Source organism: Neolamprologus brichardi, chromosome 7, assembly GCF_056152115.1.
Source record: "Neolamprologus brichardi isolate AB-2024 chromosome 7, ASM5615211v1, whole genome shotgun sequence".
In the NCBI taxonomy this organism is placed as follows: Eukaryota; Metazoa; Chordata; class Actinopteri; order Cichliformes; family Cichlidae; genus Neolamprologus; species Neolamprologus brichardi.
Window position 1 is genome coordinate 19,555,237 of NC_142110.1, and position 23,918 is coordinate 19,579,154.

The 23,918-nt window shown below is 38.7% G+C and overlaps 1 protein-coding gene across 1 annotated transcript; it reads left to right on the forward strand.

The window, feature by feature from the left end:
* Window positions 1-5,145: 5,145 nt before the first annotated feature.
* Window positions 5,146-23,229, forward strand: slc6a13 (solute carrier family 6 member 13). Its single transcript, XM_006782482.3, has 15 exons — window positions 5,146-5,293; window positions 10,238-10,447; window positions 11,032-11,166; window positions 11,711-11,851; window positions 12,788-12,869; window positions 13,104-13,236; window positions 13,607-13,741; window positions 16,809-16,912; window positions 17,047-17,171; window positions 18,365-18,477; window positions 18,712-18,849; window positions 19,333-19,435; window positions 20,255-20,355; window positions 20,537-20,707; window positions 21,510-23,229. The coding sequence occupies exons 1-15, from the start codon at window positions 5,287-5,289 to the stop codon at window positions 21,672-21,674; spliced, it is 1,863 nt and encodes a 620-aa protein (XP_006782545.1). The 5' UTR covers window positions 5,146-5,286; the 3' UTR covers window positions 21,675-23,229.
* Window positions 23,230-23,918: the final 689 nt, after the last annotated feature.

Consider the following 23,918-nt stretch of genomic DNA (forward strand, 5'->3'; position numbering starts at 1 on the left):
CTTTGTTTAGTTTGCTACCAGTTTGGTACATTTTCCACTCTAAACACTAGAGGTCTCTAGCTCACAGTGGATTAAAAGAAGTCTAACAGGCCCATAATTCATTGTTAATTCCACCAGCATAAACAGCAGCTGACACTAAATCAAATGAACATTTAAGACTAAGACCTTGAGCCACCCTTCATTTCTTTAGATTTGCATCCAAGGAGCCAGACTTTTTTTCAATTTTTTTTTTATCTTGAGCAATAGTTCTCCAAACTTTCTGCAGGTCTTTCAAAGTTTTTCTTTGGATATTGGATCATTTAAAATCATCTTTAGTCCAGTACCATTTTCACAGGAATGTATCTTTGGGCACTTTGTTACTAGTAGCCTGCCACAAAAATTCATGATTTGTTTGTGTCTTTGAAAAATGCCAGTGATAGCACAATACAATAGTACTATCGACAAAAGATGAAACACTATTTTTGCACCAATACAATGATAGCCAAAGACCTATTGGCAAAACATTTGGCATGTCTCAGCATGCTGTGTGCTGTGTCCTTGGAAAATCTGAGGAAACTGGGTGAGGAAAGGACAAAAGAAAAACCAGGCCTAAAAAAACTATTGGCAGCAAAAATCTGTCTAAAAGTCATGTCTTCATGAATAGGAAAATATCAAGCAAATGCCTGACATAAGACCTGAGAGATGCATCTGGCCCTTCAGTTTTTATCAAGTTTCATCAAAAATGTTCTCAGTGGAAGAGTGGCTGTCAAGAAGCCATTCTTATCAATCAGAATCAGAATTAGCATATGTTATTAATCCCTAAGGAAATTATGTGGGTGCAGTTGCTCCAGTACAGTAACAGAAACAAAACAATATGTTACAGATTTAACAAATAGCACAATATATACAAATCACTCAATATTAAATGATCAAGGATCAAGGACTGACAAAGGTGAATAATAAATATCAAGGATTGACAGAGGTGATTATAAATTAAACTCAACCAACTATATGATTGTGGTGGTTGTGTGAGTGAGCCGTGGTGTATAAAATGCTTTGAGTGCTCAAGTGGAAAAGCACTATAAGAACCAATCCAATGACCATTAACTGAAAATCAGTGGCAACATTTGTTATAGAGTGAAGAATACACTTTATATTGTAAGGTAGAACCTACAATAACACATAGAGAGAAAAACCCAGCAATCATATGACCCCCTTTGAACAAGTACTTTGGCCCAGTGAGGGGCGGCCATCTGCCGTGACCAGTTGGGGTGAGAGAAGGAAGACAGGATAAAAGACATGCTGTTGAAGAGAGCCAGAAATTAATAACAAGTATGATTCAATGCAGAGAGGTCTATTAACACATAGCGAGTGAGAAAGGTGACTGAAGAAGAAATACATGCATCATGGGAATCCCCCAGCAGCCTACACCTATTGTAGCATAACTAAGGGAGGATTCAGGGTCACCTGATCCAGCTCTAACTATATACTTTAGCAAAAAGGAAAGTTTTAAGCCTAATCTTAAAAGTAGAAATAGTGTCTGTCTCCCGGATCCGAACTGGAAGCTGGTTCCACAGAAGAAAACTGAAGGCTCTGCCTCCCATTCTACTTTTAAATACTCTAGGAACAACACGTAAGCCTGCAGAGCGAGAGCAAAGTGCTCTAATAGGGTGATATGGTACTACAAGGTCATTAAGATAAGATGGGGCCTGATTATTTAAGTGTATGTGAGGAGCAGGATTTTGAATTCAATTCTGGATTTAACAGGGAGTCAATGAAGGGAAGCCAATATAGGCAAAATGTACTCTCTCTTTCTAGTCCCTGTCAGTACTATTTAAGTCATTGTAAACATGTACACAGGAGGTCATTAGAGAGATACAGCAGTGAGCGTGTACAGTCATCTGTATTACATCGTGGAAGTTCTCTCATGGTTTTGAGGTGCATTTCAGAAATGGTGTTAGGGAGCTTGTCAAAATGACTGTCAGTGCACTAAAAGTATATCTGGATAGAAAAACACACACTATGACACCTTAAGAAATAGTACATACATGGATTGGCCTCCCCAAAGCCCTCAATTATTGAAGCAGCATGAGATCATGAGATATTGACAGAGAACAGAATAAGCCCACAACCAAAGAAGATCTTTTAATGCCCCTCAAGATGCCTAGAGAACTATTCCTGCAGACTACTTTTGCAGGAAAGTGTGCCTAAGGTGATCATTCCCAATATTGACTTTCATGCTTGTCAGAACTGTACAAAGTCTGTTAAGCTCTGTGACCTTATGTGCTGTTTTTGCATTTATCTTTGCAATTTTCAACAAGTCTCTGCAACAGTTTCGCAGGAAAGTATTTTAAGAGGAGGGGTGGCTCAAGACATTTTCAAAGTACAGTAGTACACTTTGTACAACAGATTGGAGATGGATAGGCTGAGGAGTAGCTCAATTCTTCTTAGGCAGGACTTCTTGTAGGGTGTATGCGACTCAAGGAGGCCTGATTTTAAAAAAAAAAATGCTTGGGCGGGGCTTTTCCCACTTGTGGGTATTTTCCATTCAACGGTTTAGAATATGTAAAAGAAACTGAGGCCTATTTCAGGTCATGTCTGCACAGGTTTTTCTCTCCACGTCACGTTTTTATTCAGTAAAGTCCTTTGTGTTATAACGGAATAGCATGTCGGGCCACTGTGGCAACATGTTTTCCTAAGTTTGAGGTTTTCAGTTGTTGTGTTACTTATGTCCTTATCATACTCCAGAAAATATAGCAGTATTTTAATTTAACTAAAAAGGTATCAAGTAAGTGTGATACAAAGACCAAGATCATTTTTATCCATGAATGGAGGGAACTGTACAGCTCCTGAGGAAAGAACACTGTTGTCTATAAGATTATAATTTTCTCGTTGCAGTTCCTCCTCTGCAAGTTAACAAACTAACACATTTTCATGTTGAAGGTTCCAATGTAGGGTTTTGGACAATGATCAGTGGGTTATCCAAAAAACTTAAAACCATTTTAAACCTAGCCACTCATTTTGAGAGGCTTAAAACTAGTGAGACAAAATGATATAATTTCAATATATGATGGGGTATTTTTTTGTTTTTTTATACTTTGATGAAAATCATTATTTTAAAACACATGGAAGTCACCAACTGCTATGTTTGCCCCCTTGCTCTGCTGCAGCCACTTTGATCTTCGCATTCACCTTTATTCACCATTAAAATCATGGATGAGGCAAGAGTTGTCTGTCAAACATTGATGTGAATTGCCTAATAATGTCTGTCTTGTTGCTTTAGAGAGGGTAAATGAGTTCATTTGGATCAATTGGAATTACAGTTGTGCGTATTTTATGACTGGCCTAATGCTTCTTGGGAAAAAAAAGGTTTTGTAAATAGCTATATAACATCTTTTTTTAACCTTAACCGACACATTTTAAGGTCGCCTAATCCAGTCAAACTGCTGTGGATTAGATTTTAACCTATAGTCTCAGCAAGCATTAAACAAGATGTGGGTACACATATGGTTTAACCAGCACACTTCTGTTTGATCTGTGGAGACCAGATGCACCCTGGAGAATGCACAGAGCAAGCTTGTTACAGGTAACTAAAACTAAACTAAAAACTAAAACGTTGTATAAAAAAACATTTTCAATTAATGAAAATATATATTAAAGTTACGCTTCTTAAAAAAAGAAAACTAACTGAAATGTTTTTGCGAGATTGAAAAATGAACAAACCTGACATTAGATTGAAAATATACAGGGGATATTTCATTTGTTGATTATTTGTTTTGCTTTATTTTGTTTTTTAAATGAAATAAAAATAAAGCCTAATTATAGAATTCCAAGCTGTAAGAACTCGGGCACAGGGGATAATCAGAGTTGTGATTTGTGGCTGCACACTTAAGGGAGCAGCAGAAAAAGATGAGAAAACGCAGCCCATTGCTGAGCTCTCCAGTGTCTTTTACCTGGTTTTGCTTGTCTACACATGTTGCTACAGAAGCGTATGAAGTAGTTGTAATAATTTAAAGCAGTGGTTCCACCTTGGTGAAAGTCAGAGTTACATTTTTATCTATGAAAAGGGGCCCTTTGGGGGGCGAAAAAAGCTTAGAAACCACTGATACCTGTTTGTACGTGTTAACAGCGGTTAAACTATTTGTTTAGACGAGTTTTTGCACTTTAAGTTTCTCTTCTGTGTTTTCCTCTGTTTGTCTGACTACTTTACATACTCTGTATTTTTCTTTTTTGATGTAACTTTGAAAAAACTTTACTTACAATGCAATGCTCATATTTGCAACTTTTCAGATGCCCTGTGTGTTCAGTTTGTCACACTAGAGGAAACTAAAGGGAATCACGGATGGCTTCATTTGTATGGATAATGCATACGTTTTAAAACGATGAAACAGTGGGGGAACAAAGGAGATAGAGTTGAGTGAGTTGGTGGGGGTGGTGGGTGGAGTTAAGAACATCTTAACTCTGTCCTTAAATCTGTCTCCACCTCCACACAGATCCTCTGCATTGTGACCTTATAACAAATGCCTTGAACTAGACCCATCTGGACCCCTGTGGTGGGAAAAAAAAATCTGAATGGGCTTCTGGGACTGTGAAGAAGGATTGAGGGAATAAAGCCTCCTTTTTCGTGGTCTGAATTAATGGTGTTTTTGGAGCCGGGACTTCATGAAGCAGGATGGATATTTTAATTCCCAGGAGTAGGAAAATACTAAAGAGAGACAGCAGAAACAACTAGAACGATTCGTGTGAGCAGATGATTCAAAGTTGCACAATCTAAGCATGATGCATTTCTGCATACCAGCCCCAGTAACAAACATGACTGAACATGTGTGCTGATGGTACACATAGTCCAACCAGTGTCTCCACCGTACTTTGTAGTTGCTCTCAGAACAGACCCTGGGAGAATGTGCGTGTCAAAAGGTTACGTAATTATCCCACCACGGTGAGACAGCACAGACCTCTAGTGTGCAGTGGGGAGTTGGTGTGTGTGCATTTCAGTGTGGGGGTGTCTGAATAGAAATGGATGGCAAAGAGAGAGAAAGAGAGAGAGAGAGAGAGAGAGAGTGTGTGTGTGTGTGTGTGTGTGTGTGTGTGTGTGTGTGTGTGTGTGTGTGTGTGTGTGTGTGTGTGTGTGCGCGCGCGCTTATGGGGCAAAGCAGAGGGAAAAATCACTCAGTTTCACCAAAGTTTCCAGTTTCTCAGTTCTCCGCCCCTTCACTATATAACAAGCGTGTTATATAGTGAAACCTGAAGCGGCAGCAGAGCTCCATATGGTCTGCTCTCTCCTGGAAACTGTCACACTTTGACACTATGAAAGGTGAGTAGCTTTGATTATTAAACACTTTATATTGTTCTGGGTTCACAGATGAAAAAAATAAGTGAAGTCATTGCTCCAGAAAGCTTCAAACTTATTTGGCACAGAAGCTTAGCGAAAGCTCTTGGGACACTTAGTTTATTTAACCTGATCTCTGCAACGCTTCCTGATTTGTCCATGAAGTGCTGCTGTGTAAAAAGACAAAAACAAAAAAACATACTAACATTTTTTCAGCAAGCCGTTTCCTTCATTGTCTGCAGTTATTATTTCTGTTCATTAAAAAGAAATCCTGCAAAACCTGATTAAATGCACTTCTCATCTAAAGCAAGAGCTTTTGATTAAAATGCAATTCTTATTAACTAGCTGTGCTTTTCATTGCATTGTGTCTTTCAAGCATTCATTTTTTTCTTAGATGTAACACCAAAAATTACAAAATGTCAGAAAAAAAGATTGATTAGCTCAAATGCTAAGCTTATTCATTTATCTCTGAGACGACGTCTTGTGCAGTATTTAACTGATGGCCGATAAATCCAGTGTCCACATTCAAGCAATGCAACTTACAACGTGTGCTTTTTAGAGTAGATGGCGTGAGAGGATTTGATATAGTGACGACAGGAAATATACACAGCTGGCCGACAGTGTGGTGTTCAGTATTAAAACGTGATTATGAAAACAAAGTGTGAGTAAAATAGCCTTGAGAAATCTCCGTGCTGTTGGTTTTTGGCATCTCACAGTCAAATAATGCCCGGGGCTCCTCTTCCTAACACCTGCACTCAGAGCAAGTTGCACATAATGAGGCTCCGACCGTTTGCTAACGGTGTGCGGTTATTTTGTAAAGGATCTCTTCCGAGAACAGGTTATGGCAGGTGTCGTGCCAAGGTAGTTATCCCCGACAGAATTTGTTTCCAATGCGTCGGGAGCGCGCACTGCACAGGGAGCGCGGATCCAGTTGACTCCTCTACCATTGCAACCAAGCAGGCGTGGAAACTGATATGCTTTAGTGAAAAGGTAAAAGATGAGTGTCGTTACATAACCGTTCAGTTTGTGGGTTGCAGCAGAAAACGTTACATTCAGTGTTCTCACGTGGTGTCGGAATTGATTATTTCATCAACCCGAGAACGTGTTGCCTAATTACACTGTGTAAACTTAGTCTGATTGTTGGACATCGACGGGTTATGTCTGCTGGAACCAAAACTACATCTTTCTGAGTACATCACTGAACACAACCATTTTAGTCTTGTAAAACACAAACTAACTAAGCTTTAGATGGGGGGGGGGAAATAACCCGTTGATTGTGAAAGAACTTTGCCATAGACCAAGTTGTTGAGTTTTCTTCCAGCCCCTCTGAGTGATAACAGATTTTTTTTTATAATACATTACTGTTTACAGTCCCACTGAACTTAGAGCAGGGGATGTCAAACATAGTCAGAATCGATCGGCAAAGACTGCAATCCGGCCTGCTGAATGGGTTTACAAAATATTAAAGAAGGTATAAATATTGGAAACTTAACTTTAAAAAGAAAAAGCTTTACAGTTTTCACTGCTGATAAAGACCTAGCCTACAGCCATTCATTATGCACCAATGTTCAGTTCAGTAATAGATAAACAATTAAATGACAGAAAAATTGTTATATTTCACTGTCTACTATACAAACGTCCGTTTTATGAATATGGGACAGTCTGGGCAGTGAGCTACTGGAACCTTTTCTGTAATTTTACACATTTATCATGTAGAAAAACTGAGATGTGCTGCCAAAATTGTAATTGTAAATTGTAAAAATTTCATTATCTTATATTAAGAAATCTCAGGGATTAAATGTGGAAAGTGTAGTTTCACTCTTTGGGCCCACTTAAGATCAAAATCCCAAAAGGCTGATTCTGTTCATCTGAACGTAGTGTTTTCAGTGGGAGAAACGCTTCGTCACTCATCCAAGTGACTTCTTCAGTCTCAGCTGACTGCAGGTTTTCACAACCTTATAAACAGTACATTTGCACAACGACTAAAACTAGGCCACTGATCAATGGTCTTTGATCAATGGTTGTTGATCAGTGGTCATGACAATTTGCACGTCAATAATCAAGTTGTGCACAACCATTACAAGTAAACTTTTTAACTTCTTTCCACAGGCTAATTTCATTATAGATTTACAGTATTTACGTTCAAAGTGTTACCCACTCAAAATTAAGTCAGTCTGATTTTGGATTTGAAAATAATAGCCCTGTGAATTCACCTATATGTGAATATTTTTTGACTCAGTTCAGAATCCTATTATAAGGACACAAAACCCACATCTTATAATATAGCCCTACTTATCAGGCAACATTTTGAATACTAAATATTTAGTTTACAAGAATTATTTACCCACTTTGATGTATTTACAATACAGTACTGGACCACAAAGTCAGCCTAACCTTCAGTCAGTCGGCCAGTCATTCAGTAGCTCAGTCTGTCGGTCACTCAGTGGTTCAGTCAGACCATTATGTTTCAGAAAGAGGAAATGTTGGCTCCGTTTCCTAGGAAGAAGGTCCTTTTTGCCTCCATGAGCTTGTTCCCAGTTTTGGCACATTTTCTCACAGTGTGCCTCTTCTCTGATGTCCTGTATTGAACGTGTGTGAATACCTACTATTTCAGCAAGGAAAGGCTATTGTAAGTTCGATCTTTTAGAGCCTATTAAAATTATGCTTTTTGAAGTGAGGCACTTGGCCCACAGAGAAACTGTGAAAAGGGGAGGTAAACTGTGATCTGGCTGCAAGGCCACTCCACTTTTGTTGAACTGAGCCTTCATTCCCACCAAGTAGCTTCCGAAAACAAGAGCTCTATTTTTTACCTCGGCCACAATTTGGCTCTGCCGCTGAGATTTTGGCTCCTAAAGTGGTTCTAACCTCCATCCCTATGTACACATCACATACAAAGTCGCTTTTGTGCTCCACCTCTGCCCTTTATCAGCAGGAGCAAATTCCTGAAGATGGCTTCACACAAGGCTTTGTGATAAATGAACCTTCTATCCCCCGTGCTGTTTTCAGACGTAAACATAGAAAACATGGAGAAACTACTCCTGTTAAACTAGGTCACACTACATGTAACTTGTGTTTGTGTGGATATTTGGGGGGGGGAAAGGAAGGGGAAAAGAATTGGTACATTTTTGTAATCGGATTAGTGTGAGCGTGTTTCCTGCAGAAGGATGCAGGACTGCAGCAGTGACCATAATGTGTTCCAGAGAGAGGAAAAAGGGGTAACAGATGGACTGTGAGAAGCCTGTTAATGCAACCTGACAGGAGTGAGCACAGTCAGTGAACTGTCTGTTTCCTCCATAGAGAGAAATTCTTTCAGTAGTGCTGGCCCCAAAACAGGGTTTGGCAGAGGTCCTGACCAACTTCTAATGTGGTCACATAACCTCAAGTAATTGCTGACCTCATTCAATGCACAAAAAAGATGGCATACATTTTGGCTTTTGTAAATACAATAATAGATGGCACATCATATAAATGTTCACCAAGAACTACCCAAGGTCCTGAAATTGCTTAATCTCCTGTTGAGGTTGTTGGTGCATTATCCTGAATGCAAACATTTTCACGGATAAAAATGCAGAAACAAATCTCAGTCAGAATTGTTTCAGCTGTGTATCATCACAAATGTATGGAAACACTTTTTATGAAGCAATCAAACGTGTTAATTTTATAGACAAAAAAGTTCAGTCTGTACAAACTGCTGTCATGGTTGTATTGAAATGAGAGTGACTGGGACAAATAATGTATGACGTTTTGCAGCAATCTACAGAAGTTTACATGCAATCATCATAGGCATGAATTCTATGGTAATTTGGGGCTTTTAATGATTTATTTTTACATGGTGGAGTGATGATGAAGTCCATGCTCCAAAATTGACACCTTTAAGCTCTACTGAAATTGGACAAGCCATAAATGCCTTCTGAATGAAAGCTTTATTGTCACACAAAACAACGATTGAGCAATTTGGCCGCAGTGATGAGTTTGGAGGAGTAAATGTGAGGCTTTTAGTCTTAAGAACATTGTAGCAGTTTTCATGCTTTCAAGCATGGTGGTGGTAGCATCATGTTCTGGATCTGTTTTGCTGCCAGTGATCCTGGTACATTGCACAAAGTGGAAACATGAAGAAGGTGGACGACTTCCAAATTCTTCATCTTCGCCTAAAATCAGCAGCTCAGTGGTTGAACATTGGACACAAGTGGCTGTTCCAACAAGACAATGATCCCAAACACACTTCAGAACTGGTTTTGGAATGGATAAAGCAGGTTAACATTACGTTCTGAAGTGGCCTTTCCAAAACCCTGATCTCAACCATATTTACTCTTTGTGGCTTAAAAGCTGGGTCCATATCGCAGAAGCTTGTTTAGCTTGTCTGGCCGAGGTTAGTAAGAGACATTTAACCAAATATTAGGGTGGGGATATAATTATGACCCTGTGTGGATTAGAGAAACTCTCAAAATGATTTAAACTTGTGACCACAACTGTATCTATTCATTTCATTTTGGATGAAAAAAAAAACACAGTGGTATGTTTGAATCCAAAATTCACCATTTACATCCAAACCCAATCATAAACATAAAACATTATATTTAGGTTCCTGTTACTGTTTAGTATTTGCAAGTTTTTCATTGAAGTTTTTGTTCCCATGGTGTGCGATACCAGGAAGAATAGCTTCTCCATTTCTGCAGCTAAGGGAGATTTTACTAAAGTAAACTAAGCTAAACCAAACTATAGCATTTCCCTTTATCTTTCAGCGTCTCTACTTTGTCCCTTGTGTGACTTTTCATTGTGATGCTTGGACTTTGTGTTGGTTTTGGTCATTTTTGGGGGTGGGTGGGTTGTTTGTTTGTTTGTTATGCTCTGTTCAACTCTGTGTTCTGCTCCACATTTGAGTCTGCCTTTAAAACAAATCCTGACACTATGTTATGTTCAATTTCTTAGGTCAATCAAACGATATGGAAAACACGTCCAAGGTGGAAGCTTCTAATGGGCACAGCAGGCCGCTGGACATTGTACCCAGTACAGAGGAGAAGATGACAGAAAGGGGACAATGGGGCAACAAAGTTGAGTTTATTCTGTCCGTGGCAGGAGAGATTATTGGCCTTGGGAATGTCTGGCGTTTTCCTTACCTTTGTTATAAGAATGGAGGAGGTGAGTGTCGCCAATGAACGTTTTTTGCTCGTTACCTCGTTATCTTGAGATATCTTTTATTTTATTTATATTATTTATTTTTGCATTTACACAGTCATGCACTGCATCGGGGTCTGGTGGCAAGATTACAGCCACAAGACACTTCAGATTAGTAGATGTATTTATGCATCATTTCCTTTCCTTTGGAAAGAGTAGTCTACCTAGCATGCAAATTAAACTGATAAACTACAAGTGCTTTGCTTGAAAGTTGGATTAATTATAATTTTTTATAATTACTATCGTATGCATTAGCGTTGAAAGAAAAAAAAATACATGAGCTAACATGTGAGAAATTCCAAGACAATCAATAAAATAGTGAATGAGTAGGCCAGGCTTGTTAAATCCTTTAAAAATATGAAGAATGAGCCAACTCATGCTTAACTTCTAGCAAAATAACTTTGGAACAGGATGTTTTACTAGAAAATATTTTGCAACCTTACCTTGCAGTATGTGTACAATAACTTCAGGATGCAGCAGTCCTAATTGCACCGCATTGCTCGAGGACATGTTGAAAACAACTTTTCCTTCAATCTGTGTGTGTACAGGTGCCTTTTTTATACCATACCTCATCTTCTTGTTTGCTTGTGGGATCCCTGTCTTCTTCCTGGAGACAGCGTTGGGTCAGTACACCAGTGAGGGAGGCATTACCTGCTGGAGGAAACTCTGCCCTTTGTTTGAAGGTAATCAACTTGTTTTCCCAAGAAATCATTTTATGGATATTTTATGGTGTTAACAGTATCATACATGGATACATATGTCTAATTCATGTGTTAAATGTAAATATGTGATTGTCTGAAGCAGCTGCTTGTGAACTACAGAGTATTCCTACTATTCCTAGGAAACGGTCACGTAACTGAAACTTTCTCCTTACTTGAACTGAAAAGTTTGGGTGGATCACATCAGACACGGCACAATTAGCTTCAGTGGAGCTTTAGTGTTTACAGGCTGCTGTTAACAAGTGACAAAAACAGATTCAGTACATCTCCAGCTGTGCTTCCACTAGTACATGTCACAAGAATGTGACAATATTAAAGTACGCCTCTGTGGAACTAAACTAAACAATACTTACTAATATATACATTTGCACAGTTACCTGACTGTATGTTGGTTCAGCGACAGGTACTGTGGAAAAATAATGACCTAACTGGCCTGACCAATCAAGTCAAAGGATTGGTAATAGTGGTATTTTATTGCTTATCACCAAAAGCATGTTTTCTGTTTCAGGCCTGGGTTATGGCAGCCAGGTAATTGTTGCTCTGCTGAACATCTACTACATTATTGTGTTAGCCTGGGCCATCTTCTTTCTGTTCCACTCCTTCACCTGGGATCTGCCCTGGGCATCCTGCAACAATAGCTGGAACACAAGTAAGACATAAAGATTTTGTATCTCTGCTTATCATATATTACTAAGAAAGTTCTTATTGGTGTGTATGACTTTGCTGTCCACATGGGATAAATTTCTTTAATGGCCATATTCCAACACAATACATAAATACAATATTCAAGTATCTTACACTGTCTCTATGAACAATAATGGAAAAGCATCTTTTTTTTCTCAATAGACAAAAGCAGCAAATGTGACCTACACACAGTGTCATCCATGTCGGGCAGTTTGGATTGGTTGAAAAGCCCTCTCTGTAGGCTGTCTATAGATAAATACATATATAAATGAACACAGTTGTGATACAATAAACTGAGAAAAATGGATGCTGATCATTTTTATGTTGGTTAAGATTATAGAAACCAGCAAATTATAATAGCTCATGGAATTTCTGTGATTGGTCATTTCTGTCATACAATTTTTTTGTATTCAAAGTGTAGACAACCTGTCATACACAATATGCAACATTTCAGAACAGTTAATATCCATGTAAACCACAGGAGGAGTGGAAGGGGCAGACCCCTTGTTTTTCTCGTCACTGACAGTTCTTTGGCATCTGTATCTGTATGTTTGGAGTCACTGCCAACTGAATTATGATGTTTAAGAATTTTAGCATGTGAAGTGCCGAAAGTCTTTGCCGGTGCTGCACATACTATTGGTGTAATCTTTAATCAAGGATACCTAGGTCAGCATCTCTAAAGGTCTCTAAAGACTACTTTTAGGCATGCAGATAAAACGTCCTTTTATGATTTTTTCTTTCTATATTTTTGAATACAGGGAGTGAATGCTGCAGGAAAACTGTTTCTGTCTGTCTCAGTGTCGGCACTTGTTTGTCTTGCCTGTGTGTAACTTGGAAACCTTGGAGAACGCTTGGATTTCTTCACACGATTGAATGTCTTTTTGTCTGTCCTTCATTCAAGATTCCTGTATGCCATTTCAGAAGGGGAATACCTCCATCAATCACCATGAGAACACCACCTCTCCTGTCATTGAGTTCTGGGAGTAAGTGTCCTTTTGTTTGACCATGTCCTCAAATGACCTTACATACCAATAGATTTACTAAACAAAAAATTATTCTAGAGGTTTGGATTAAATTAGGTCAAACTACTTGGTCAAAGTTGTCTTATTTTTGTTTCTCTCCGCTTTTTAACTCTTAGCTTCTGGTTCCTAAGGGTTTGTATCAGTACATTAGGTATAATAATTCGTTTTTCTCCTGTGCGTATGTTTTCGATTTAGGCGCAGAGTACTGAGAATATCTTCAGGTATTGACCACATTGGTTCTCTGAACTGGGATCTGGCTCTGTGTCTTGCCTTTGCATGGGTAATCTGTTACTTCTGTGTATGGAAGGGAGTGAAATCCACAGGCAAGGTAAAAAAAGAAAAATAATAATAATAAACCCTCCCGTGCTAAACATTCACAGTTAGAACAGGATCCGTGTTTTGTTATTGATATGCACCATTAAATACCAGTCTTCCAACAATCTTTTGTTGTTTGTAATAAATGAAAAACAAAGATTTGCATTTAACCAAATTCATATAATGAAAATCTGCACTGCTTAATGCTACCAAAGATATTCTACTTTTTTCATATTTGAAATTTTTGCAGACTAAAGAAGTCACATTTTGAAGAAAAAAAAGGGAGAGAAAATAACACATTTAATTGAAATTAAAAGCTCCTTGAATGGTAGGAATTGTTTTAAAAGATGTTAGAATCACAAGAAAATTTTGTTTCCTTCCAGGTAGTTTACTTCACAGCTACTTTTCCATATGTAATGCTCCTGGTTCTCCTGATCAGAGGAGTAACACTGCCAGGGGCCTCCATTGGAATCCACTTCTACCTTTACCCCGACATCAATCGACTGTCTGACCCCCAAGTAAGTTAAAAAAACAATACACTTGTGCTGAGGTGGTGAACAGTGGTTCACATTGTCAGAAAAACACATGTCCAGGCATGCAGATCAAATCTGAGAAACACAGCCTTTCATCTGTTCCACTAGACAAGTACTGACTGACTGGCATCTGAGAGACAAGCTAATAAAATTTGGGTTAAGGACAGAAACTTGATATAAACTGGCTTAAAACCTGCTCACAATGCAGAGGTCCCCAGTCAAGGTCCAGCATCCTAAGAATCTATGAAAAACAAAAAGAAGTAGGGTCAGGATTAGTGATTGTCAGAGCCACAATTCCAGGATTAAACAACAGAGTATCTGTGAATGTATTAAGAAGATGCCCCACCCTCCGCCCCCGCTGAGATGTTGTGCTCCAAGAATGCTTTAGGCAGCTGAAGACAGACAGTGACTGTAACAGGAGGAGGAACCCTCATGGAGGACCAAGTCCCAACATCGCCTGTAAATAAACAAAGTGGCTGACATCAAGAAATCCCACCAATTGCTAAAAAATACCAGCCTAAAGGGCAGCGTAGAAGCTCTGATTACAGCAGCACAGCACCAGGCCTTAAGCATCAGATCCAAAGAGGCAGGAGTCCGCCATAGACAACAAGACCCAAGTTGCAGACTGTGTAAAGATGTGGCAAAGACTATCCAACATATAACAGCAGGATGCAATATGATCCAGTGTATTCCAGCTACTGCATAAGTAATTGGTATAGTGTACAAGAACACCTGTGCTGCATATAGACCAGAAGTCGTCCCCAAGTCCTGATGGGAAACACTACCAAAGGTGGTTGGGAACAACAGGGATAAAAGGTTCTGTGAGACTTTGAGTTCCAGCTGCTGGCAACCAAGCATATATAGAGATGGTTAACAAGAAGCATAAAATGTAGTTATGATAGACGTGACAATTACAGCGTACAGCAACATCAGGAAGAAGAAACACGAGAAAATAGAGAAGTACCAGAGCCTGAAGGAACGACTGGAACAGATATGGAATATAAGCCCAAAGCATTTCCAGTAGTAACAGGAACATTAAGAGCTGTAACCCCAAAACTGGAAGAACGGCTTCAACAGATTCCAGGCTCAACATCAGAGGGTCCTAGGAAGAGCTAAGATATTGTGCAGAACCTTCAACTCCCAGACCTTTCGTAGAGGGTTGGCCTGATCATGTACTTAATGGTTCACTGTGAGACTGGCAGCTTTTAACACCAAAAATTTCTAAAGATATGTATTGAATCGTCTTTAAACGTTTTAGTTGTATTGTACATTTGTAATTTCTTGGAAAGTCACCACTGTTTACGAGAAATTGTCAGCATGACTGTTTGATCCATCCCATAGGCAAAGATGTGATTTCAGGTTCAGATAGATTTTCACTGCTTTGCTTTTTTGCTCTTAAGAAAAGCTTTTCAGATTTGTCAAAAGCAAACACCGGATACAGCACTTAAGATTTTGAATTGAGTGCACTGTTACTTTGTGTTGTTCTCTTTTATGGCCTCATAAAGTCACTAGCCACATTGGGGTGGTTGCTCAAAAAAAGCAAAAAGGAACATCACAGCAAGCTCAGTATCGAACAACACAATTAAAACAATAAAGCTTTGAAGGCTGTTACTGAATGGGCAAATTTGCATTCTATGTTTATAATTTGACTTTATGTACTCATCCATTCACATAAAGCTAACACAGTTACTCCACCCATCATCCTGTCTATCTGAAAAAAAGAGATAGAAAATACATTTCTCTTGGCATTGAGACATTACCAAATTGAGAAAAGTTTCCCTTTTTAGCTTCACGCAGAAGACTGACACACTTAAGGACTAGCTGGAGGATCATTGAACAGCTAAAAGATAAAGCCAGTTATTGTAGGTTTATGACAGGGGTGGGCAATTCTAGGCCTCGAGGGCTGGTGTCCTGCAGGTTTTAGATCTCACCTTGGGTCAACACACCTGAATCACATGATTAATTCGTTACCAGGCCTCTGGAGAACTTCAGGACATGTTGAGGAGCTAATTTAGCCATTTAAATCAGCTGTATTGGTCCAAGGACACATCTAAAACCTGCAGGGACACCGGCCCTCGAGGCCTGGAGTTGTCCACCCCTGGTTTATGATGAGGGACTGAATCCTGTCTCTCATTTTTGTGCCTTTAAACTAACTAAACAACTGGTTGCTTTAAACAGTTTTAAAAATCACATGAGAGTGGGTTGGGAATATGGGTGGTAACAAGGACACTTGCAGTTTCTTTTGTGCTTGCTTTTGTTTGAATTCCAAACACTCGCCCCACCCCTCCTTTATTGTCCTTTAGGGAATGAACACAAGCCACGTGTACTTTTGTAGACTTTTTCAAAAATTAAAAGGCACATGGGAGGTTTTGAAGACTGAGTTCACTATTTGCATTTTTGGGTGTGGTGTTGCCGTTGTGCAAAACAATCTTATCTTACCCTAATCTTACACACAGTGATCTGGTGGGGCTGTATCTGGCCTTTTGTCCAGTGTCAACTGCTCCTGCAAACTGGATAAGAGGTTAAAGAGAATTTTATGAGTGGGTGTTAAAGGTTTCTTTTAATTCGAAGCAGAAGAAAGAAACAAATTAACAGTGAATGTAGTTCTTGCTTAATGTTATGGATTGAAGTCTGTTTCCAAACATTCAAACTGGACTGAGCCTTTCAGGAACACAAAAATATGCAAACCAAAATAATGTGTAAACTTGTCTGTATTTTCTTTGGTTGTCAAGGACATCTGATTATTCTGTTGGAAATATATTCTCTTAAGGTCATCCCATTGTTTTCATACAGGGTAGGTTTGGTTAGATTAGATTTTTTCCTTAATAAATTAAATCATCATTTGAAAACTGCACTTTGTAATATTAAACTGTATTTGATCGTCTGAAACATGAAAATATGACAAATAATTATGACAAATATTAAAATCAAAAACAAGAAAGAAATCATGAAGGGGAAAATATTTTTTACAACACTGTAGAAAGCTGATAAACATTAGTTTTTTCTTTTTCTGTCTGAGTTTATCCTTAATTTTTTTCATTTCTGTTTAAAGGTATGGATGGATGCTGGAACTCAGATCTTTTTCTCATTTGCCATCTGTCTTGGCTGCCTCACTGCCCTAGGAAGCTACAACAAATATAACAACAACTGCTACAGGTAATGATTCTCTCTCTCTCTCTCTCACTCATATATATATAGTGAGCATATCAAGTAATTCTGTTCCATGTAATGTCGGTAATATTTTCAACAATTTATTTTCAGTGATTATATTCTTGTTGTGCTGTTTGCAGGGATTGTGTGGCCCTCTGTTTCCTTAACAGTGGTACCAGTTTTGTTGCGGGCTTTGCCATCTTCTCCATCCTGGGCTTCATGTCCTACGAGCAAAATGTGCCCATCTCAGAAGTGGCTGAATCAGGTTTGTAGTTCTTATATTGTATAGATAGATAGATAGATAGATAGGTTTGTACATCAAGGTCCATGCCAGGGGTTGAGAAACCAGTAAATACTGATGTGGGTAGTGGAACAAAGCTAATATGGACAAGGACTTGCAATGTGTACTAATCCAACTGAGAGAGGTCATATGCGATACATGGGAGTGCAATAGCGTTTGTAGCAGTTGAAGACGAAGGTGAAGGTGAAGATCCAGAGCCTATAGCACAGTGGGAGGTGTATTGAGCACTATTGACATAATTCATTTCAATTCTGGAATAATAAGTTAGCCACATAAGGAGATAAATGCCTCTGATGTCAAGACACAAAAACTGCTCACAATACACTGAGGTCTCCAAAGTCCAAAATCCTGAGGCACTATGAAAAATGATTAGAGGAAGGGGTGAGGATTAGTGAGTGTCAGAGTCACAGTGCAGGATGAAGATAAGTGCCCCACCCCCCGCCCCTGTTGAGATCTGAGGCAGCTGAAGACAGACAGTGATTGGAACAGGAAGAGGAACCGTCATGGACCACCAAGCCCCAACTTGGCCTGTACCTCTGACAGATACCATCAGATCCATAGAGGCAGGAGTCCACCATAGACAACAGGACCCAAGTTGCAGACTGTACAAAGGTGTCGTGAAGACTATCCAACATATAATAGCAGGATGTAAGATGCAAGTTGATGCAGTATATCCCAGCTGGGATAACGTACAGGATCTGTGCACAATATAGACTAGATGTCCCCAAGTCCCGATAGGAGACACTACCAAAGATAAAACGTCCTGTGTTGCAGCCTTTGAGTTCCAGCTGCTGGCAACCAACTAGATGTAGTGGTAATCAACAGGCACAACATCAAAGGGTCTCCGTCCAGAAGAGCAAAGTCCTAGGAAAAGCTTAGATACTGTGCAGAACCTCCAACTCCCAGGCGGTTTGTAGAGGGCCCAAGTTTGAGGAACACACAGAGCTTTCATGTATCTATATAGATGTATATATAAAGATATGGTGCATTGATCAGTACTGCAGGATGTTTATTGGGTGTGAATCAATGCATGGCAGAATACAATTTTCTAAAGCGCAGACAGTTGAACTGAACATGTCAGTATTATATCAAAATATGTGCTTGATTAAAAAGAAAAACACAAATTCTAACTTCAGTGGGATTTCTGTGTACAACAGGTCCAGGTTTAGCCTTCATTGCCTATCCCCGAGCTGTGACCATGATGCCTTTTTCCCCTCTGTGGGCCTGCTTCTTCTTCATTATGATTGTATTTCTAGGACTGGACAGCCAGGTGAGGCCAGCATGTAGCAAAATAACCCACAAAAGAACACATACAAAAAGAAAATTCAAATAATAGTCATATGAACACAATCCCAACTAGTAGCCTTTGTACAGCTCTGCTATTTTTCCTCAGTTGCTCAGTACCTTTTTATTAACAGCTGGTCTGTGCACATGCATACACAAATGCAGTACACAACATCAGAAAGTACGCACATCTCATAACTTTGCCTTTTTTCCTGATTAGTTTGTATGCGTGGAGAGCCTGGTCACAGCCGTGGTGGATATGTATCCTTCCGTCTTCCGCCGTAAAAATCGCAGGGAACTCTTCATCCTGGCAGTAGCAATAGTATCCTTCTTCCTGGGCCTCATCATGCTGACAGAGGTTAGTTTGTGCAATTCTTTCAGTTTTAATACATACATAATAAGCATTTTATCACATTTGATTCAATAACTTTGATTTCAAAGTGATACTGAGCATAAATACTACCAATCCATGGCCTTGTGAATTTAAGTGAAGTTACTGGGGCATTTTGTTTGGGGGGTTTTTTATGATTTTTTTTTCTAAGTCAGACTGTCGCCAAGCAGTCTGCCAAACTCATTTAAAGTGCCTGAGTTCATCTACTGTAGCTTCTCTTTAGCAACCTATTAAAATTCCTTCATACTCAGTCACTTGGCACAAATCATGCTGTGACACAGCCAACTGTGAATAACTTTTGTTGTTGGCAAATTGTTTCCACTTTAGTAAAATCCAATCACATAATGGATAAATGACCCGAAAGCAATATTTTGCGTCATGCAGGTTGTCTTTCATTTGTTTTACCTTACACTTGTGAACTCATGTCCATCTGTCTGTCTGTACCCACAGGGAGGCATGTATGTCTTCCAACTCTTTGACTACTATGCAGCCAGTGGGATGTGCCTGCTCTTCGTAGCCATTTTTCAGACAGTTTGCATCGGTTGGGTTTATGGTGAGTTTGTTATTTAAGAGTTTACAACTGAAACAATGCAAAAATATTCATAGATTTAAATTCCTCTACAAACAGTTGGTTTGGTCACAGTATACTCAATGATGGTTATAGTGTGCTCTGTAATGTCTGTTCTCTTACCATTGCTGGTATGGATTAAAAAAAAAAAAAAAAAAGTGTGCGCGTATGTATGTACATATATGTACATGTGTGTGTAGATATATATGTATGTATGTATATGTATGTGTGTTTGTCACTATGTAATTATTATTGCCTGTTACCTGTGGTAACGCAATTTATAATTAATATATATTCTGTATTCAGTTATGAAGGTTCTATTTGTTGTTTGCGAGCTGCCGTTGAGATGCTTGCATGTGCCCGGGGCTGTTGATGGTTTGTTTGGTTGCAACGATGGGCGTAGCTGTGGGAAGGTTATTGTTTTTTGTTGATGAGTGAGTATAGGGGTGGGATTTAATAAGTTTTCTTTGTCCCACTCCTTTTCAGGTAATTTTTGTTTTTTGTTTTGTGCACTTTATGTTCAATATATGTATTTTTGTTGTGCCTGAAATGAACAAATAAATGAATGAATGAAATGAAATGAATGAAAAAAGACTGTTGGAACTTAAAAATGCTCAGTGCTTAATTTGCTAATAGAGACCATCCATAAAATGAAAGGTGTAGATTGATGGTTTGAGTTCAAAGGAATTAAAGAAATGATCATTACTAGTTGAAAATAACTGCAACTTGTTTTATTAAAATAATAGTGTGCTGGGGGTTTTAAGCTCTCTACTGGTCACTGATCCAACTTTCCTCTAACCACAGGTGCAGATCGCTTCTATGATAACATTGAGGATATGATTGGCTATCGCCCCGGCCCTGCCATTAAATACTGCTGGCTTTTCTTCACTCCTGCAACATGCTTTGTGAGTTTTGCTTTATTAAGTTCTCTTCTAAAAGTAGAGCAACCTCTGCTGGTCAAAATTAGAAATACATTTCAATAAAACTCAGCTAATATCTTAAGATGATACCAAAATTATACAGTCAAAGTATTCACTGGTGTATTAAATGTCAGTTATTTATCAGTGTTATCATACTTTCACACAGGGAACCTTTGCCTTTGCCTTAATCAAGTACTCACCTTTGAAGTACAATAATAATTATGTGTACCCATTGTGGGCGGATGGGATCGGTTGGATCCTGGCTCTGTCCTCCATGCTTTGCATACCGCTTTGTATGGCATTCAAACTGTACAATACCCCAGGAACACTGAGAGAAGTAAGTCCGAAACTGTTTGGATTTTTCTGTGCATATGAAAAAACTGGCTCCTTAAAGATTGAACCACACAAACAAAACCAGTCAGATTCGTCATAATTCAGTATTTTTGAATGAACAATAGTTCAATTTGTTTGCTGAAATAATTTGTTATAGAAGTATGTATACATATCTCGAGAGCATTTCCTTTTTGCTTTACTTTGAAAAAGTTCTGGATCATCCGTTCACTATTTCTATAGTCTGAAATTGGCAGCTGCCATAGAATTCATCATAATATTTGAATATATTTATTTATATACACCATTATCTTAAGTGAATAAAGGGAACTTCTATCTTGTGTTAGTTAAGGTATTCACCAAATAAGAATATTGTTGCAGGTTTTCAGCAGGAAAACATTGTAACTTACCATGCCCCCACCTTCCCAAAACCATGTCCCAAATGCAGACACAAGCAAGCAGGTAAATGAGCAAGAGTACCTTTTAATGAGTTTACAGATAAATGACAACTAGTCCTGCAAGGCAGAGATGAAATGAATCCATCGCAAATCCCACTGAGATCATTCCAGCAGGCAACAAGATGAACCCAAAGAGGTGATAATAGAAAATCCAAATAACTGGGTGAAATGAAATGATGGCAGAGAGAGAGAGGGAGAGAAACAAGACACATGGAGTTCAAGTTTCAAAATCATAATGAATGTCTTTAAGTTAAAAAAAAAGGTTTATTAGAAATTGAAGAACAATTGATCAGTTTGTCAGACATCCTATCACTGACATGCTTTGTTTTTTAATCAATTTTCTGTTCACAGCGTTTTGTTCTTCTAAGCACTCCTTCCACTGAGTTACCAAAGACAAAGCAGGAGCAGGAGGCACTCCATACCATCTTTGCAGCAGACGGTGAAAGCCTCCATCAGAAAGCACCTCCCTCTCGAGATGGTTACGTCCCTGTTGGTGAAAAGGAGTCTCATTGCTAGAAGTTTGAGGGTTGGAATCGGAGTCTATTTAGAGGTCAGATGTCACTGTGAGGCTCTCAGTGACTGGCCCCATCACTGTTCTCTCTGTATTACCTCACAAGATAAGCTGGTGAAAACAGACATGTATGCAGACTTTTACAGTCTGCTCACCTGCTATTGGCTGCTGGAACTTTCTTCTTTGCATGGTGCCTTCAGTACACAGTGTTGTGCAAATATCCTGAGCTGCCCTTCATTTCTTTATATTTTGCTAGCAAAATGTGAAATAGGTGCAGTGATCTACTGAAACATGCAACCATACATGGTAATAGAGTATTTGAGGCAAAAAGCAACCTTTTGGAATAGTTCTCCAGGCTTCCAGAAGGACATTTAGATGTTCTTTGGCTGTTGACTGTCTTTTGTTCCATTCTCTGTTAAGATGATCCCACACTGCCTCAGTAATGTTGCCTATGGGGAGGCCAATCCTTGACTATTAGTGTTCCACTGTGTGTTTTTCTGTCCAGGTACATTTTTACTGTATTGACAGTGTGTTTGGGATTACTACCAATCAGACATGTTCAAGATTGTATTACATGGTGGGTGAAAATTTGATGGTACTTTTTTGCTTTCATAATTCCATCATTTTTGACAAGATTCCCAGTACCAATGGTTGAAATGCAGACCCATACCATGCTTTGTCTTTTTTGGCCACTTGTTCTGTTTCCTCAAATTTTTTAAGTACAAATTGCACACCATTCTAAGCTATGCTAGGTTTTCACGTAATAGGTTTTTAGGAATCACCTTGTTGGTGCAAAAATACTCTTTCTATGACAATACTGTTTTTGCAACAGGCAGCTAGTAAAGTGCCTAAAGATACAATTTAAAGTGAGTTTTTCGCTAAGTCGTCTGTTGTGTGTAGACACAACACTGGTTAATACCTGGAGTTGGGCGACTTAGGTTTTTGCAAATAATTCACAGGTCAGTGTTAAACAGGTCATATATAAAAAACATTCCTTCAAAATAGTCAGGTATAAGAATTGGGATGGAATGGAATGGAATGGAATGGAATTGGAATGAATGAAAAAGCAAACCATCTTCAGAAAGCCTGGAGATCAACCGCTAAAAAAATCAACACTATAAAGAAACGATGGGGTGACTCAAGACTTTTGCACAGTACTGTACCATATGATGGCAACAGCAACATTACGCAAAGATTTACTTCCGTTATTTGAAAGTGGGTTGACATCTCATTTGCCTGTGGCAGAGTAACGTGACAATGTAAACACTGCTGTTACACAGTGGCAAAGAATTTACATTTGACTGTGTCTGCTTTCTAAGGAAGCATTTTCTTCTGTTGTGGACATCTCTAATGTTCAGCGAATCTCATTCTGGCTGCTTCATTAAATTTAACAGCCGCCTGCTGCAGACTGAGTGCAGGAAAGTGTCACATGATCCCACAGCTCACAAACCCCTCTGGGCTTAAATTAATCTGCTTAATGTATACAGAGGAGAACCACATTGTTTATCCACCAACAGTTGAGGTGTTCTCTCAGGATTGGTAAAAAAAAAAAAATAATAATAAGAAACATTACTACACAAAGTGTTTTAGTAACCAATGCTTCAGGATAAAAAGACTGGTTAAATTTCTACAAATAAACCCACTTAAACTCTAATGTTTGTTTATTTTTTATCTTAATACTGTTTGTACCATTTTAAAGGCTTCTCTGTATAATTTTGGTCTGCTTTGGGCACTGCGGATTTGTATTGATGTTTTATATTAAATGTTTATGTTAAATGTTCAGATTCTTGACATGGATTTAATTTAGTCTTGTTTTAATGTGCCTTATGTCTAATTCTGGGAATGTATGAAATAAAGTTAAAAGGTACCCAAAGCAAAGGGACAGTTGATCCACTTAGATTATATCAGAAGTGAGTTCCAATGCAGGAGATTCATTCCAAAAAAGAAGAAGAAGAAGCTTGTTATCTCTTTCTGCTGTATCGCAATGAACTTCAACCTGTGTTTCTTTTTCTTTACATGTTGAAATGAATATATGATCACTGATTATGGAGCAAGAACACTTTTTGTTATAAAATTTTATACGCTAAAACACTTTTTTTTAAATGAATGAATACAAATACCTTCATTTGGAACATATATTTCTACTACATGTGTATATTTTGTGGGACATCTTCAGTGAATTTGTGTTGGCCTTGATTACAAATAAATGTTTTACATTTTAGCAATTGTGTATGTGATGCCTCATTTCC

Coding starts and splice junctions, on each gene's coding strand:
- slc6a13 (XM_006782482.3), top strand. Junction 18,478..18,711: donor TTCTAGGACTGGACAGCCAG/GTGAGGCCAGCA, acceptor TTTCCTGATTAG/TTTGTATGCGTGGAGAGCCT. Junction 19,436..20,254: donor TTGCATCGGTTGGGTTTATG/GTGAGTTTGTTA, acceptor CTCTAACCACAG/GTGCAGATCGCTTCTATGAT.